General features: G+C 39.8%; 1 protein-coding gene across 5 annotated transcripts in view; it reads left to right on the top strand.

Moving 5' to 3' along the window:
- The window catches only part of LOC124172808, a 184,651-nt gene that overhangs the window by 62,182 nt on the left and 102,996 nt on the right, over positions 1-19,473 (top strand). For all 5 annotated transcript variants that reach the window (XR_006868279.1, XM_046552292.1, XM_046552295.1 and 2 more), the window contains one exon: positions 4,809-5,057. Coding sequence is in view for 4 of the 5 variants with exons in the window: in XM_046552292.1 (XP_046408248.1) it covers positions 4,809-5,057 (249 nt within the window). In the remaining variant the exon portion in view is untranslated. The remainder of the gene's footprint in view (positions 1-4,808; positions 5,058-19,473) is intronic.

The following is a 19,473-nucleotide window of genomic DNA, read 5'->3' on the forward strand; positions in this document are numbered from 1 at the left end:
TAAGCCGTGAATTTCGTCCGCGTGTTATTATTCGATATATCGATCGATGTAACAATCGATATGGCTTTATTCCAGAAGCGAATGTTTACGGCTGTTGCCGTAATTTAAGGTTAATATAATTTTGTCCAATTTTTATGATGTTTAAAAACAACCCGTTGACATACTCAGGGTTGTTGTTATATTCTCCAAGTATGCTGTGACAAAAAAGAAATGACTTAGCTTTACTTGTCCTCTTTCTATAAATATATATAGGATAAATCACGGGAGAAAGGCGCCGTTTTCATGAAATTGTCTTCAGGAAATCTATGAAACATTGTGATTTTTATTCACATGGTATTGTTTTTCAATGTAGCGCCCATTTTCTTTATTATAAGGTGAAAAGAGTTCAGGAAGGCGATCCTACGAGAACTACCGATAGTAATTGTAATTATGACGACTTTTCCACAGATTGCAATTACCCCGACTGCTATTTTTTACTTTCCTCGTTAGCACGTTTTCCTGGTTAGTACGTTCATTTTTTGTGGTCCCTTCAGAAACGTACTAAACAAGTTCCACTGTATATGGAAGTTACAGGGTACAAGGTTCCCACTCAACCGTGAAAACCTTAAAACCGTGAATTTCGTCTACCGTTAACGTATCACAGCAATTAAACCCAAGTAAAATATCACTTGACACTGTATTTTAACACTTTGAGTGCCGGCTGCTAAATTTAAAGCCCTACTGAAAAATCGAGCCATTTTTACTATATTCGTACATTTTTTAAAACATTAGCATAAAAAATATATTTATATCGATGTGCATTTCAATAAAAATGGACTTTTCTCTACTTTATGAATGAGTCGAATAACATTTATAGCTAATTTTTAAATATATAATTTAACGATGAAAACCTACTGTTTTTGAAAAATAAAAAAGTTGCAACATATGATGTACCGCCATGAAATGCATAATAATTTTTTTTATTCGCTCAATTTGAACTATTTAAAGCATGGAAATCATAAAAAAGCATTGATCCAAGCAAAGCATTATAAATCCTGGATGAAGAAAAGGGTCAATGCACCCTCAACAAACGGTCCATTGGCCAAAAGAATTTTCACACTAAGTGGCCTAAGATGAGGATGCCGGTAGCTACAGAGGACTTTTTGTCCTCAAGACATAAAGTGAACTCTTTTTCCATCGAGCAGTTGATTTTTGAAAAAACAGAACCACCAAGCAGGAAACTGGAAAAGTACCACGGGCGAAATATTACGGCTTCACACATACAAAGCAAATTAAATGGAAATTACGTCCATGGCAATCCTCAGAAGGATTAGCAGGACGTAATATTACGTCCATGGCACGCAAAGTGTTAATCTTAATCTTATTGTACATCCACTTCAAGATGGCTCTCTGCTTAACAATGTAGGGCACTTATTTTTCAAGTGTCCAAAATTCCCACACTGGAAACATTTCCTAACTGCACTAGAATCTCCTGAAGGTTTGACTTTGTGTTCCTCTTCAAGTTGGCGGACAACTTTCCAAAGATCATCGAATGTTTTGGGCTGTGAAACTTTAACTAAAGCCCTAATCTTTTCATGCAGTAATTCGATTATATCGTGCATTGCCTTATCTTCATGATCCTCTGGGTTTAGTCTCTTGAAGAGCTGATATTTTTTAATAATGAAAGCACTCGTCCGCATGCCTGTAGGTTGTGTGTCTGTGAATAGCTTCTTCTTCACTGCACTCTTCACCCCTTCGGAATCAAATCGTGCAATGAATTCTCGTTTGAAGGCCTCCCAATCCAGATTTAACTCTGTTAAATTTTGCCACCAAGTAGCCGCTTTGTTGCAGGTGTTTTTATGACCGGAATCACTTTTGTATGTGTTTAGTTTGTTTACTGTTTTTGAGTTCATTTGTTGTGTTTTATTTGTCTGTGAGCATAGTGATTGTGATAAATATGAGATGTTATAGGTGATGAGAGATAAATAAGAGATTGTTAGGCAGAGAGCCATCTTGAAGTGAATGTACATTAAGATTGAAATTAAAAATACAGTGTCAAGTGATATTTATATGGAATTTAATCGCTGTGATTCATTACCGAGAAAAAACCTGGAAATAGCCGTGAATTTTTGCCTAAAACCTGAGAAATCTCTCAAACTTGATTGTAGAACTACGATAGACGTAATTAAAGAAAAATCGATATTTCGATCATGTGTAGCGTCCGCCCCGGCCTCTCTCGTGAGACCGAGGGTCGAACCCGGCTTTGCCATGTGGGTTCTTGCCTTTGGGTGCAGGAAGAAATGAATTGGTTCAAACTCCACTTTGTGAATAAAGTGAAAAGGCACTTTACCTTCGGGTCTCCTCGAGAAGCTCGTGTGATGCTCGATTAGGCGGAGTGACGGCTGACTTTTCGGCAGGGCAGCGACTCTCAGACTGAGTAGTAAATTCTTTTGCCTTCTCCTATTCTGGTTACGCCCTAGGCAATAGATACCTCGGCCGACAGAGTCTCGGAATACAGCTCGGAGAATACGGGAGATTACTGCTTGTCCACCGTTCGCGGTACTCACGCGTTGTCACTCCCCAAACACCAACTGACTTCCTTCAGATTTTGAGAGTTTTTATACCCAAAATCTTGACCTCCTGGGTCTTACCCCCCCCCCCCCCAAGTTGACCTAGGAGTAACCAAGGAAGTAGAGTGTTTGTTACAATAACTCCATGTTGTTGAGTTGTCTCTTCTCCCGCATTCTCTAAGTGTATCTCTGTTGCCGTATTCCGCTTTCGCTTTCCTTGCCTCAAGTCATCCTCCCCCTCCGCCTCCCTCACGCGTTAGAGTGGGTGTAAATACTTCCGTGACGGAATTTTAGACGAAAATATTGTGTCCATATTCATGGTCACCACACATGTTTCAAGGCCGAGTCACGTGCAAATACTGTCCACGCATTTTTCTGCACACGTGCATTCGAAGCGCAATTATTAATTGGTCTGTGTGCCACGACAGCATATTGACCTTAAGCCTACAATTGGAAGACATTGACCCTGGCAAAAAATCAGGCACTTCTTCACTTCCCTGCCACCCTGCTCTCTCCATTTTCCCACTCACACCCTTTTAGCCGGACATGAAATTTGCTAACGATAGGTGACGTCATGAGAGATAGCACTTTGATTGCTGCGTTTACATTCAAGGCATCTGTTGCGTTTATAACATTTTTAGTTACTGTGAGGCCGGTGATTGTTATGCGATCAATATTTCTGCCCAAAATGTCTTATCTATAAGCAGTGAATTTGATGACATTGAGACCGTGAAAACATGGGAAAAACCGTGAATTTTATAATGTAGTTAGAGTGAGAACCCTGGGCAATTTTAATAGGTGATTATTAAGACATGTTTCCCTGAGCTCTGTGCCTCATGCATGCATTGGTAATCTTGGTCAATGTTAAACTCCTGACTACTCGTATAGAAACTAGGTCCCTGTGACGTCACGTGGAGTGGAATCGCATGGGTGCCAATCTGGCCTTTTTCAAATGAGGATAAAATTGACCCTTGCCATTCGTCTAAACCGGTATTTCTAAAACCAAATAATTTGTATATTATGAATACACTAATGGTGGGTAACGAATCGCAATCAATGCCTTTCGTTTTCTCTGATGAAGGAAAATACCCTATTAGTGCTGTGCTAGAGTCTTGTCACTGGAGTCAAGACAAGACTTTCACAGGTCTCCTACTCAACCGTGAAAACCTTAAAACGGTGAATAAGCCGTGAGTTTCGTCAAAAAACCTTAAAAAGCTCTCAAACTTGATTATAGAACTACAATTAACAGATGGAAAGAAAAATCTATATGTTTCAAGGTTAGTCTCGCACCGGCACTGTCCACACAATTATCTGTACACGTATATTCAAAGCGGAATGGGGTGGTGTTCCATTTTTTTTACTTGCCTAAATCGAAAGATTATCGCTCATGGAGTACGTATTTCACGCTTTTATATTTATAAATGACGATATCTATTTTAGCGATTAAATGAAAAGTGAAAATTTTCAAGCGCTCAAAAATGCAACAGCTAAGTCTGAAGGCTGGGAAAAGCCCATGTGACGTCATACTGGTTCCGGCTGCCGCCGTGTGGGGCCACCTTGGTGCGAGACTATGGGCGCGGCTACGATGCAGGTTGCTAGCAGGTAGCAGAGTGCCCTGCTAGCAGGTAATGCTTGGCTTAAATAAGGGTTATCAATACCTTATCAAATGAAGGAAACTTTCCGGCCATATGCAATTTTAATAGGTGATTATCAAGAGATGTTTCCCTGAGCTCTGTGCCTCATGCGTGCATTGGTAATCTCAGGCGATGTAAAACTCCTGATTACTCGTACAGAAATTAGGTCCCTGTGACGTCACTTGGAGTGGCATCGCATGGGTGCCAATCTGGCCCTTTTCAAATGAGGATAAAAATGGACCATTGCCATTCGTCTAAATCGGTATTTCTAAAACTAAATAATTTGTGTATTATGAATACACTAATGGTGGGTAATGAATCGCAAGCATTGCCTTTCGTTTTCTTTGATGAAGGAAACTACCCTATTCTGGTGATTTTGCGCCAATCACCAGAATTTAACCACAATGGAAAAAGGCACCAATGTAGCCTTTTTCCATTGTGGTTAAAATTGACAATTAACATTCGTCTACTCTAGGATTTAAAAAACCAAATAGCTAATGTGTATATTATGAATACACTAATGGAGGATAATGAATCGCAATCAATGCCTTTCATTTTCTTTGATGAAGGAAACTACCCTATTGAAAAATGAAAAAGAATTTTATCAGTGTTGGTTCTTTTTCAGGCTCCAAAGGGGTCCTCTCTGATTTGCAGCAGACATCCACGCCCAAGCGTCAGCGTCAGAGGAAGAAGAAGGCGGAGGAGAAGGGGGAGAAGGAGAAGGCAGCGGCACCCTTGAAGGAGAAACCGAGGAAGACTTATTCCCGGAAGCGTGGTGGTGGGCCGGTGGTGGAGGGGGAAGCTGAGGAGATTGTCGTGGAGGTGGACCTTCCCATGATGCTCATGGACGAGGAAGAGGACGACGAGAGCGGAGGTGGGTAAAGATCATGAAAGCAAGGGATCAAATTCAATGCCAACCATAGTGTAGCTTGATGATGATGAAAGAGTATTGGTGACGAGCAATGTACAGTAAACTCTCTATTATACGAAGTGAGTGGGACCGGAAAATTGGCACTTCGTGAAATCGAGTTTCGTGATTTCAAACCTTTTTCATAAGTCACGAAAATATGTTCGCTTTTGTTTCCTTTACCCTATTGTGCCTTTAGTGGCCTTATTTAAACGTTTTCGGTGGTTATTCACGGTAGAATTCCTAGAAAAGGCTTTTTGTTATTGATTTATGCTGTGAAAGATCGTTAAGTAATTGTACCACCATAAACTTCCCATTGCGGAGGTGGACCTTCCCCAGTGGCGCCGACTCCATGGGGCTTGAGGGGGCCCGAGCCCCCTCAATAATTCGTTATGGGCGTGAGGAAAAAAGTGTTAGGCTTGTCGATTTTCCCCGGAGTGTCCAGATATCGAGATTAGAGTTCTCAGTGTTCTAATGTTGATCGTATGACTCTTCTAAAATGCTTAAAAAACTTAAAACTCACAACTTATAAAATTTCCCGGGGAAAGATCCCCGGTTTGGGCCCCCCCAATATTTTTTGTAAGTCGGTGTCCCTGACCTTCCCACGATGCTCATGGAGGAGGAAGAGGACAACGAGAGCGGAGGTGGGTAAAGATGATGAAAGCAAGGGATCAAATTCAATGCCAACCATAGTGTAACTTGATGATGATGAAAGAGTATTAGTGACGAGCGATGTACAGTAAACTCCCGATTGTACGAAGTCAGTGAGACCGGAAAATTGGCACTTCGTGAAATCGAGTTTCGTAATTTCAAACATTTTTAATAAGCATACCTTTCCAGGGTAAGTGAAGGAGAAATTGAATTAAAGGCGGCTAGGGAGCACGTGCCTGAGGTTAAGAAGAATGAAAGCTGAATTACACCCATGAAAATATTTATTCCCTAGTTCAACTAATACTAAAACTTATAAGCTAGTCGGCTATTCATGGCGGCGGCATTTGGCCAAACAACGGTTCACTGCAGTAAATTATATGTATTTTATCCTATTTCACGATTGTAATTCCATCATGTCCAAACGATAGTGTAACTTGATGATGAAAGAGAATTAGTGATGATCAATGTATCGCTAACTATGATTGAATCACCATTACTGAAAAGTAGCTATCACTGTTGGTGATTCAATACTCGAAATCACTCTCATTGGATCACTAGATTCAATGATGAAAGCACAGGCTGCTACCCAGTGATGAGCAATATATAGTAAAACTTGTTTAGTACATTTTTGAAGGGACCACAAAAAATGAACGTACTAACCAGGAAAACGAGCTAGGGAGGAAAATAAAAAATAGCAGTCGCGGTAATTGCAATCTGTGAAAAAGTCGTCATAATTACAATTACTATCCGTAGTTGTCATAGGATCGCCTTCCTGAACTCTTTTCGCATTTAAAATCTAGAAAATGAGCACTACATTGAAAAACAATACCATGTGAATAAAAAATCACAATGTTTCATAGATTACCCGAAGACAATTACATGAAAACAGCATCTATCTCCCATGATTTATCCTATATATTTTTATAGAAAGAGGACAAGTGAAGCTAAGTCATTTCTTCTTTCTCACAGCGTACTCGGAGAATATAACAACAACCCTGAGTACACCAACTGGTTGTTTTTAAACATCAAAAAAATTGGGCAAAATTTTATTGACCTTAAATTATGACAACAGCTGTACACATTCACTTCTGGAATAATACCATATCAATTGTTACATCGATCGATATATCGATTAATAACACCCAAGATTATTACATTACGACATCTTTACAAGAAGAATTTTATATTTTACAGTTGAAATTTACTTAAAAAATATGTCTAAAGTCTTCTGCTTCCATGTCTTCCGCGTGGAGATCCTGAGCATCGTCTGCTCCCACAACAGTAGTCAAGTAAATACGCACCTACTCCATAGCTTCAACTGCTTCAGATAAAGGGGGAATTGGATAAGACTCATTTCCTTCCTCAGCATCATCTTCATCACTTCCATCTTCGTTTTCTTTCAACTTCTGTTCGAGAATTTCATCGATTGACATGGTTTGGCAAACAGTGAGATCATCATCACACTCGCCATGCTCGTTTAAATTCATCTCTCCAGCAGTCTGACGCCACTCTTCTTGGGGAAAAGGAGTAAATTCTGCATATTCTATCTGCTATTTCACACTCTATGGACGAATAAATGGAACCATCGAACGGCACATTCTAACTTAGCGCTTGTTTGCAGCTTTTAAGAAGATCATCTTCCAATTCAAGATATTTCCCATCACGAAGGCGCTTTCGCTTTTTGTCACACTGACTTAGGATTTTTTTGCTGTTTCTTACAATCGTGCTTAATGTGGATGCAGGGATGTTTAATCTTTGCGCTAACTCCACTCGCATTACGAGTAGATTTCAGTCCACTTCCTCGAGAATTTCAATCTTTTCTTAAGTTGTAATCTGCTTCACTATTAGTTTTCTTCCATTTCAATAGGGTAGTTTCCTTCATCAAAGAAAACGAAAGGCATTGATTGCGATTCATTACCCACCATTAGTGTATTCATAATACACAAATTATTTGGTTTTTGAAATACCGGTTTAGACGAATGGCAAGGGTCAAATTTTATCCTCTTTTGAAAAAGGCCAGATTGGCGCCCATGCGATTCCACTCCACGTGACGTCACAGGGACCTAGTTTCTACACGAGAGGATAGGAGTTATACATCGTCTGAGGTTACCAATGCATGCATGAGGCACAGAGCTCAGGGAAACATGTCTTAATAATCACCTATTAAAACTGGCTAAGGTCGGAAAGTTTTCTTCGTTTGATAAGGTATTAATAAACCTTTTTTAAGCCAAGCGCTACCATTCAGCAAGGTACTCAGCTACCCGCTGGCATCCTGCGTCCTATCAGCGCTCAGAGCCTCGATCAAGGTCACCTCACAAGGCAGGAGGGGGAACCAGAAATGCGTTCCTACTTACACGTCGCATTTTTGCGCACTTGAAATTTTTCACTTTTCATTTAATCGCGAAAAATAGATATCGTCATTTAAAAATCTAAAAGCGTGAAATACGTACTCCAGGAGTAATAATCTTTCGATTTAGGAAATAAAAAAATAATAGGAAACCACCCTATTCAGTGCAGAAAACATCTGCGTCGACTTTTACTTCTGGGGGAAGGGCAGCTGCCCCCCTGTCTCTTGCTGGGTTTGCCTATGAATTGAATCATGAGTCTATATTGGCGTGGCTTCCTTTGTGGTTACATACAAATGAAAACGGGATTAGTTGAAATTTATGGTGGATTTCATTGTTTTGCAAGAGGAATATTTCATACATTTTTTATTCAGTGTTCTTCATAGATTCTTGTTGGAAAATCAAGCTACAGAAAGCAGTGGTGTGGCCAGGAATTTAGTTCGGGTAGGGGGGGTCCAAAAGCAGGGGGGAAATTTTCAAATAACAGTGTACTAATTGTAAGTAATGGGTTTTAAACTAATTTTTACACTTTTCTTAATCGAGAAAACCTCAATTGTTTAAGAAATATTTGGTAAATTCAAGATTTTCAATGTTTTGTTTCCATTTATGAAGTAAAATAATTAAGATTATATATTTCGGGAGGGGACCTGACCCAACAGCACCCCCCCTATCCCCGCTGGCTACGCCACTGGCTTAAAGAAAGCCAATATGGCTCGTGCGATGTGAATGGTGCAGTGAATAAAAAGAAAAATCACAGAGCATCGGGCGTATTTACACTGTTGAGGTCATTTGTAATTTAATTGTAATAATTGTAATTTAACTGCCCTCGCTATGATAACTTGTGCAAGAGCATCAACTGCCTACTTGCAAAATTTGTGCCAGTGTGGCACAGTGAGCACTCCAAAGGCAACAGAAGGTTAGGAGCTCGGGGTGGGGTAAATTAGGGGCTTCTCATTGGCAGTTTTGCATAGTCAGACATTCCCGAAAAATGGCCGCATTTTATTATTCATTTTGTCACAAGAATTGAGAAATGCATTTGGATAAATCACGGTCGTAGAAAGAGATGTGGAATAAATGCAAGAATGTCAATGGCTAATAGTAATAAATTAAATCATGAATTCGGAGGTGTACAACTCTTAAAAAGATATTACAGAACGAATTGCGGGTTGCGTCACAGCAAGCAGTTGAGCGTAATAACCAGGAAAGCACAATTTTTTTAAACGCACTAACCAAATACTTTTACCTGTATTTTGTTCTGATGGTACCGGGACCGAAAGAAATCGCTGTACTAAGGAGGAACGTAATAACCAAGTTCCACTGTATCGCCAACTGTGATTTAATCACCGTTACTGAAAAGTAGCAATCACTATTAGTGATTTAACACGTTGCGTACGGATGGCGAGAATTCTCGTCATTTTTTTCCCGAACGTTCTGGATGGACGACGAAGATTCTCTTTATTTATGCGCGTCAACCTAAACAATTTAAAAGCGTACAATATGTAATCGTTAGTACGTTTTCAGTTGCTGTTCGTTATTCATAATGAATTGATGCTTCAGAATGTTTGATTGGGTAAAGTTATATTCTAAACATAAGCTTTTTAACCATGTTTAAACCAAAGGCATTACGCCCTAATAGGCACATGTTTCCAATCTCAACACCCAGAATCGGCGTTCCTAGGAATTTAAATACCCCGGTACGCAACGTGTTAATATTCGAAATCACTGTGATCGGTGATTCGATTGGATTCGGTGAAGATAGCTCTGGCTGCTACCAAGTGACATGCGATACAGGCGGTTCCCGACTTTCGTACACAATGCGTTCCCGAAAACTTGTACGAAAGTCGAACCATTGACTTCCATACTAATTAGGGGTTACGTTCCAAAAGAGCGGAATATACGTACAACAACCTTTTTTTTCACGGAATTCATTTCAATTGACTTAATTTTAATAATATGTTAATAAAACTCCTCAAATCATCTAATTTCTTTCGAAAATACGCAGAAAATGCTAATAAAAGTTTAAAAAACAAAAACTCCGTTGGCTATCGAGTGAAACTTCCTCTTGGCGTTTAAGTTGACGTTCCACTTATCACGTCCACTATAATTAAAAAGACATATCAAGAAGCATAACAAAATGTAGTTGTTGAACCCGCACTCTGGATACCTTTTAATTTTTACACCAAAATTCGACATTTGGCGGGTGATATTCGTGATCGCGTATATTTCGCATGTTATTCAAAAAAGACAAAAGACAAACGGAATTCGGGTGATATTTCGTGCAATAGGTACTGAAGGTGTACATGAATTAAACAGCACTCAAACGAAAAGACGCAATTAGAAAGAAGATCTTACTAGTTTTATTGAAAGTTATTTGATGATGTCTGGTCAACTTCTTTTGAAAAATATCTTCAATGAAGGCTTTCTTCTTCTCTTGATAAAGGAGCCTATAGCAGGCAGTCTCTCTCCCAAATAAATCACCTAGATTAGAGTCAACTACCAACAATTCCCTTCATTATATACGTTCGTATTGTTCGCATATATTGCCATTTGAAACAATTGAATGTTGGGATGCGCAATAAACACCGCGGGAATTTTAAAAAATTACAGACCAACGTCCGAAAGTCCGAGTTTAGCGTACGAAAGTCAAGTAGTTGGTGTCAATTTTGAACGTACGAAAGTGCGAATTGTACGAAAGTTGAGTGTACGAAAGTCGAGGACCGCCTGTATATCGCTACCTGTGATTGAAGAGAAGTACCCGATCACTGTTGGTGACTACATCACTAAATACTCGAAATCACTGCGACTGTGAATACGCTGCAGATAGCTTCGCCTGCTACCACTGCTACCAACAGTATCTTGTGTACAGCTATTTCTTGGAGATTCTGAGCACTTATCGAACGACCCTCGTACAAACAAGCTTTTAAATACAGTGGAACTTGGTTAGTATGTTCCTCCTTAGTACGTTTTCCTCCTTAGTACAACGATTTCTCTGGGTCCCGGTACCATGGGAACAAAATACAGGCAAAAGTATTTGGTTTGTACGTTTGAAAAAATTGTGCTTTCCTGGTTAGTACGCTCAATTGCTAGCCGTGACGCAACCCGCAATTCGTTCTCCAGTATCTTCTTAAGGGTCGTAAAGCTCCGAATTCACGATTTAATTTATTATTGCTAGCCATTAAAATTCTTGCATTCATTCCACATATCTATCTTCGACCGTGATTTATCCAAATGCATTTCTCAATTCTTATGACGTGATGAATTTATCAGGAATGTCTGACTATGCAAAACTGCAGCCAATGAGAAGCCCCAATTTTCCCCACCCCGAGCTCCTCACCTTCTGTTGCCTCTGGAGTGCCCACTGTGCACAAATTTAACGAGTGGGCAATTGTTGCTATTACACGAGTTATCGTGATGAAGAAATGAGTCTTATCCATTTCCCACTTTACCTAAGGCAGTACTACACGTACTTCATAAACTCTATTTCAATGCTACGGAGTACGTGCGTATTTGACTACTGCTGTGGGAGCAGACAATGCTCTGGAATTGCACGCGAAGCTTAGCTTAAAAATACTTGATCTCGGCACGAAAGCAGACGACATTAAACAAATTTTTAAAGTAAATCTCAACTGTATAATATAAAATCTTCTTGTAATTACGTCGTATTCTAATAATCTTGCGTGTTATTATTCGATATATCGATCGATATGGCTTTATTCCAGAAGCGAATGTGTACGGCTGTTGCCGTAATTTAAGGTTAATATAATTTTGTCCAATTTTTTTGATGTTTAAAAACAACCCGTTGACATACTCAGGGCTGATGGTATATTTTCCGAGTATGCTGTGAGAAAGAAGAAATGACATAGCTTTACTTTACTCTTTTCTATAAATATAAATAAATATAAAGGATAAGTCACGGAAGAAAGATGCCGTTTACATGTAATTGTCTTCGGAAAACCTATGAAACATTGTGATTTTTATTCACATGGTATTGTTTTTCAATGTAGCGCTCATTTTCGTGATTTTAAAGGTGGAAAGAGTTCAGGAAGGCGATCCTACGAGAACTACCGATAGTAATTGTAATTATGACGACTTTTCCACAGATTGCAATAACCCCGACTGATATTATTTACTTTCCTCGTTAGCACGTTTTCCTGGTTAGTACGTTCATTTTTTGTGGTCCCTTCAGAAACGTACTAAACAAGTTCCACTGTACATTGCGTTTCTGGCGGAATCTGGAATATTAACTGCAAATCTCAGTCCTAGTCCCTGCGGTTATAAAATGAACTTTTATTACGAAGTTCCACGGGTAGGCAACGGCATTTAGGTGAACATACACTATGGGGCACCACTGCTTCCGAGGATGGAGCGCAGTGTGGCCGGAATGGGGTTGCTTGGGTAGGACAAGCCGTAGGACAGACAAACGTTTTGACGCTGAGGTGTCATTCTCAACTACACTGTTTATTATACTGACAATCCAATAAATACCCAAATTCTAACAGGGGGGGGGGAAGGGAGAAGGGTTATACCAGGGGGGAAATTCGGGGTGGAGTAGGAGGGTTGGTGAGGGAATGGTTGGGATGTGTGACTAAGCACACGCTAGGAGAGGCAGGTAAGGTTCCTCGGCCGGGGAAAGGGTCGGTTTTGGAGTGGGGTAAATAGGGTGGTTTCCAATTATTTTTTTATTGCCTAAATCGAATGATTATTACTCCTGGAGTACGTATTTCACGCTTTTAGATTTTTAAATGACGATATCTATTTTTCGCGATTAAATGAAAAGTGAAAATTTTCAAGCGCGTGAAAACACGATGGCTTAGTATGAGTGTTGGGAAATAAGGATTATTAATACCTTATCAAACGAAGGAAACTTTCCAACCTTAGGCGATTTTAATAGGTGATTATTAAGAGATGTTTCCCTGAGCTCTGTGTCTCATGCATGCATTGGTAATCTCAGACGATGTAAACTCCTGACTACTCGTATAGAATCTAGGTCCCTGTGACGTCACGTGGAGTGGCATCGCATGGGCGCCAATCTGACCTTTTTCAAATGAGGATAAAAATTGACCATTGCCATTCGTCTAAACCGGTATTTCTAAAACCAAATAATAGGGTAGTTTCCTTTATCAAAGAAAACGAAAGGCATTGATTGCGATTCGTTACCCACCATTAGTGTATTCATAATACACAAATTATTTGGTTTTTGAAATACCGGTTTAGACGAATGGCATGGGTCAAATTTTATCCTCATTTGGAAAAGGCCAGATTGGCGCCCATGCGATGCCACTCCACGTGACGTCACAGGGACCTAGTTTCTGCACGAGAGGATAGGAGTTATACATCGTCTGATATTACGAAGGCATGCATGAGAGACAGAGCTCAGGGAAACATCTCTTAATAATCACCTATTAAAATCGCCTAAGGTTGGAAAGTTTCCTTCGTTTGATAAGGTATTAATAATCCTTATTTAAGGCAAGCGCTACCTGCCAGCAGGTAGCAGATCACCCTGCATCATAGCAGCGCTCATAGCCTCACACCAAGGTAGCCTCATGTGGCGGCAGCCGGAACTAGAATGACATCACACAGGCTTTTCCCAACACTCATACTAAGCCATCGTGTTTTCACGCGCTTGAAAATTTTCACTTTTCATTTAATCGCGAAAAATAGATATTGTCATTTAAAAATCTAAAAGCGTGAAATACGTACTCCAGGAGTAATAATCTTTCGATTAAGGCAATATAAAAATAATAGGAAACCACCCTTTTTGTGTGTTATGAGTGCAGTAATGGTGGGTTACGAATCGCAATCAATGCCTTACATTTTCTTTGATGAATGTAACTGCCATTTCTCACCCTGCCCCTAGCACATTGATTACCTGCAGCACATCGAAGCTATGTGAGTAGACTGGGGTCTCCAAACTTTTCAATGGAAGGGCTGCATTTTATAGGAAGTTCAATATGTAATGAAAAACATTTTTTTTTTCTGAAACTGAGTTAGTACTCTCTTTAGTTATAGGACTTAGCTTTAACTTTGTATGTAGACCAAGCAATTAGTAAATGCGATGGTGGTTGGCGTAACATGGTGAAACTCCTTCATGATGCACAAAGGTTAAGAAAACACTTAGCTGTTTCACAAAATAAAATATATTGCGACCGGTTTCGATACAGGGTATCATCATCTGGCAATTACAAGTATCAGTACACAGAATTTATACCCTTGAAGGCGTTAGAGGGGTGGTAGAGTGGAGGTGGAGAAAGGGGGGAACTTCGGAGTACCCATTATTGGATGCAATTAGTTTGATTGTGTTTAGCTCCTTCATCCTGTTGTAATTCGACAATGGAATCAATCATAATCTGTGAAGCATACAATGTATTGCTGATAGTTTGTGAGAGAAGTGGTGTCTTGAATTGCGGTGTATTATTTGGTGGAGGGGGTAAGGGAAGGGAAGGTAGGTTTGGGAAGTACGTCGCTGATGGGTCTCTGCACGGTGTAGCCGAGGGTTGGTGTATGATGACGAAATACCGGGAGGGGTGTTATGGAGTGGTGAGTGTCATCCGTAATGGTTTCTCAGAAAAAACATTGAAAAGTGGTGAATGGTGAGAATACAACTGCTCGTTAACTAATGTTATGTTGGGTGAGGTTTGGCCCACTAAAATTTCCAACTGCTCGAGTGCGTCAAGCCTTGGGCCGTTGTTTTCTTTATGTAGGATTATCGGTTCGAAATCGCTTGTGTGGTCAGAATCTAAGAGGTGTTTGGCAAAGTGTGAGGTTTCTTTGTTGTTAGTAAAACATGAACGATGTTCCTTGGCCCGGATGTTGAAATTCCGTCCAGTTTTTCCTATGTAACAGGAATTGCAGTCATTGCAATGGAGTTTATATACTCCGCTGTGTTCTCCGGCACTAATTTTGTCCTTGGCACTGCCCAACAGTTTGCCCAGTGTATTTCTACTGTAGAAGGCAACCTTCACTTGATCTTTAGGTAGTAATTTTCCAGTTTTGTTGGATGTACGACCGAGATAGGGGATTCTACGCCATTTCGTGTCATCATCTTTCCCTCTATCTGTGTAAATAAGGTTGAGTGCGAGTCGTTTTTGTTTTTGGTGGTACAGTTTTTCAATGAGAACTTCGAAGTACAGTGTGTCCTCGTTTAACGTCGTCCCGTTTAACGTTGTTTCACGATAACGTTGCCCAAAAATTGAAACCCTTGATCATTTAACGTCGTTATTGCTTCGCGATAACGTTGTTCAAATTATGCGCGGCGAAAAAAAAATGAATGGCGAATAGGACGCAAGCGCATCTGATGTTTAGTAAATATTACTATATGAATGCGATTGGTAATTTTCGCTCGACAGAAAAGGTTGGCGTGGGTAGCGTATGTTAAATATGCGTCTGAGCGAATAATTATCGCCTCATTTACCCATTATCCGTTTATTTTTCTGATGCCAACCGAAAAAAATGTCCACGAAGAAGAGTGGCTATCCTGGCGGTTCTTCAGACATGAAGAAAAAACGGCGATATTAGAACAAAAACTTGGTATTATTAAAAGAATTGAAGAAGGTGCAACTGCTGGAGAGATCGGTCGAGTTTTAGGTTTGCAGGTCGAGTTTTTACAATTAAAATTTCTTCTGTTACTGAAAATATCGATGTTTCGCCATTAAAATACTTTCTTTTTAGTTTTTATATTTCATTTAATAATGCCTTCTTCCCAACCTTTTCGTTATGAAAATTCGTTTCGTTTCGAATGAATCGTTATCATGCTGAAGTGAATAATCGGTAATGAATGTTTCTCGCGATTTCCGCCGGGTTAAAATATTCATATCGTCACGAAAATTGACTCGCCCTTCATCCTCGTGCTTCCGAGTGTCAGATTCAGATTTTTTTCGTTTTGGCCTGATTCAGGTGTCTCCCGATTGGTCACAAAGTCTGCTTAAAGTTACGGCTCCGATAATTGGCCTCCTTGGATTCTCGCCCGGGAAATTCTGGATTCTTCACGAAGAAATGAATTTTTGGGAACATGGCTAGGAACAAATTTAAATTTTTTACATTGTTTCTTATGGGAAACACTGCATCGTTTAACGTTGTTTCGCTTAACGTCGACTTTTTCAGGAACGAATCAACAACGTTAAACGAGGACTCACTGTACCCATTATTGGATGCAATTAGTTTGATTGTGTTTAGCTCCTTCATCCTGTTGTAATTCGACAATGGAATCATATATAGTCTGTGAATCATACAATGTATTGCTGATAGTTTGTGAGAGAAGTGGTGTCGTGAATTGCGGTGTATTATTTGGTCAGTGTAACAATTTTTTCTGAAAATCGAGAATTCACATTTTTGGTTTACATTTTGAATGGTTAAATCTAAGTAATTCAACCTTCCTTCACATTCAACTTCACTAGCGATTTTGATGTTTTTGTCCAAAGAATTTAAAAATGACACGAAGTTGTCTAACTGTCTTAGTGAGCCGGTCCACACGCAGAAAATGTCGTCGACGTATCGATACCACCGAAAAACATTTTTCACAAGGGTGCTATTAGAATTGAAAACACATTCTTCGTAGCTGTCCATATATATGTCAGCAAGGAGTGGAGACAGTGGGGATCCCATGGCGAGGCCGTCAGGTTGTTCATATATCGTATTGTTGAATTGGAAATAGTTTTGATTAACACACACTTTCAGTAGGTGGCACAACTCGGCAATTACAAGGGGTGGTGATTTGGCTTTCACTAGAGCAATTTCGGCTAGATGTAAGGCTGCAGATTTGGGAACGCTAGTGAACAGATTCACAACATCAAAGGACACTAGGAGACATTTAGGGGGGAGTATTTCACTTGAGAGAGCCCTCGCGAACTCCACTGAATTTTTAATGCCATATTTTGGAATGAATTTTGAGAACTGGCGGAAAATGGAGTTTAATTTGTGTGCCAACAGATGGTTAGGGCTACACACACTAGAAACAATGGGTCTCAAAGGCGCTCCAGGCTTATGCATTTTGGGGAGACCGAAGAATCTGACCGAATGAATCCCATGGCGCCCACATGGAGACCACTGAAATATACGTAAAAATGGAATCACTAATTTCCATAATAATATTCCGTGTGGGAATGCTTTTCAGTTGATGCATGTTAAAATTTTCTTAAAATATTTCTTTAAAACAATAGTCATCCTCTGATTACTTATTTTTACAACCAATTTTTTTAGCCGATTCCTGAAAAGTATTATCCAACCTTCATAGGGCTGAAAGCACTTAATCAATGAATTTTTTGCTGCATGCAGCACCTTTTAGTTACGTAAAATATTATTTTTTATTCATAAAAAGCCATTCCAATCATTACAGACCCTACAACCTGAAAAAAATGGTAGGTCCTCATTTAGTGTTTTTCCGAATTTAGTGTTTTAAAGTTTGTCCCCCCAGAAAAACCTTAAATCAGGATTCTACTGTATCTATTTTACGCGATTAAATGAAAAGTGAAAATTTTCAAGCGCGCGAAAACGTGACGCGTAAGTATGAATGCCGGGAAATCTCTCTGCGTGACGTATTTCTGGTTCCCGTTGCCGCCCTGCGAGGTGACCTTGAGGCGAGGCTTAGCGCTGATACAACGCAGGCTGCTAGGGGGTAGCCTAGTACCCTGCTGGCTGGTAGCACTTGGCTTAAATAAGGATTATTAATAACTTATCAAACGAGGAAAACTTTCCGACCTTAGCCAGTTTTAATAAGTGATTGTTAAGACATGTTTCCCTGAGCTCTGTGCCTCATGTATGCATTGGTAACCTCAGACGATGTAAAACTCCTATCTACTCGTATAGAAACTAGGTCCCTGTGACATCACGAGGAGTGGCATCGCATGGGCGCCAATCTGGCCCTTTTCAAATGAGGTTCAAATTGACCATTGCCATTCGTCTAACCCGGAATTTCTAAAACAAAATAATTTGTATATTATGAATACACTAATGGTGGGTGACGAATTGCAATCAATGCCTTTCGTTTTCTTTGATGAAGGAAACCATCCTATTGTGACGTCAAACATTGGGAATAACCGGCAATGCCCACTGAAACGTAAAAGTTTCTTTTTTTCCATACAAATCATTACAATATTTACATATTTACTCAGAGAGCATGGTAGGGCATTTTAGTATCGAATAAGAAAATCGAATAAGATGCTGTGGTCCACTCTGATTACTCCCAATACGTTGCCGTGGCAGAAGAAGGCCGTACGCTGTGGCTAACGAAAAGTTATCGGCTCCCACGTCAACTACTATTGCGGTTGACTGCTTTGTACCCAAAAGCTGAAACTCCTAGGCCAAGGCATTGTAACTACTCAATAAATGATAATTAGCGAATTGCACTATATCTATCTACATCTACATAATACCCCGCAAGCCACCTAAAACGCGTGTGGCAGGGGGTTAGGACACCAGCCGTTTACAACTAAAAAAAGTAAAGTGCTCTAACAAGGTTGGGAGTAGCGTTTATTTAAGTCCCTTATTGTTCGGGGGAAAAACAAATTCCCACAATCCGTTTGGCAGAAAATCTCTCTTAATTTATCGCTTCTTTCGAACCTGGAAATATAGTGTGCGCATTCTGTCGGCAGATTTCTGAACTTACTGGCCTCATCAGCTCTGTAACCAAAACTACTCGACTCGGCATTCGTAATACTACTCGAAACACTCGAATTAAGTGCCAATTACTCGACTCAACTCCAATTTTAGAGTACTCGCACATCCCTGATAAGAGCAAATAGTGAGTTATACTGATTTTATCCTCAAATATCTTAAAAATGGCTCATTGGAATTCATTTTTCTATGGATCATTGTAAGTACATCTTTCAAATAATATCAGACCAAAGCTTCACCAAATTCATTGTGACTTTTTCCCAAGGTGTTCTAACTAAAATTGATTGTTTGAGGCGTAACTTTGTGAAAGCGATTCATTATTAAAATTAAAAAGAAGAACTGGGTGATTTCACATTAATATTTATTCACACACATTTAAGCGATCATAGTTCAGTATTCTCACTCAACCGTGAATAAGCCGTGAATTTTGTGTACTGTGAAAAAACCTGGAAATGGCTGTGAATTTCGTCATAAAACCTTGAGATCCTCTCAAGCTTGATTGTAGAACTACAATAGGGTGGTTTCCAATTAATTTTTTATTGCCTAAATCGAAAGATTATTTCTCCTGGAGTACGTATTTCACGCTTTTAGATTTTTAAATGACGATATCTATTTTTCGGGATCAAATGAAAAGTGAAAAATTTCAAGCGCGCGAAAACGCGACGCGTAACTAGGAATGAGGGGAAAAAGTCCGTGCGACGCATTTCTGGTTCCCCCTCCCGCCTGGTAGGTGACCTTGATCGAGGCTCTGAGTGCTGATAGGACGCAGGATGCTAACG

Source organism: Ischnura elegans, assembly GCF_921293095.1.
Source record: "Ischnura elegans chromosome 13 unlocalized genomic scaffold, ioIscEleg1.1 SUPER_13_unloc_3, whole genome shotgun sequence".
NCBI classification, from domain to species: Eukaryota; Metazoa; Arthropoda; class Insecta; order Odonata; family Coenagrionidae; genus Ischnura; species Ischnura elegans.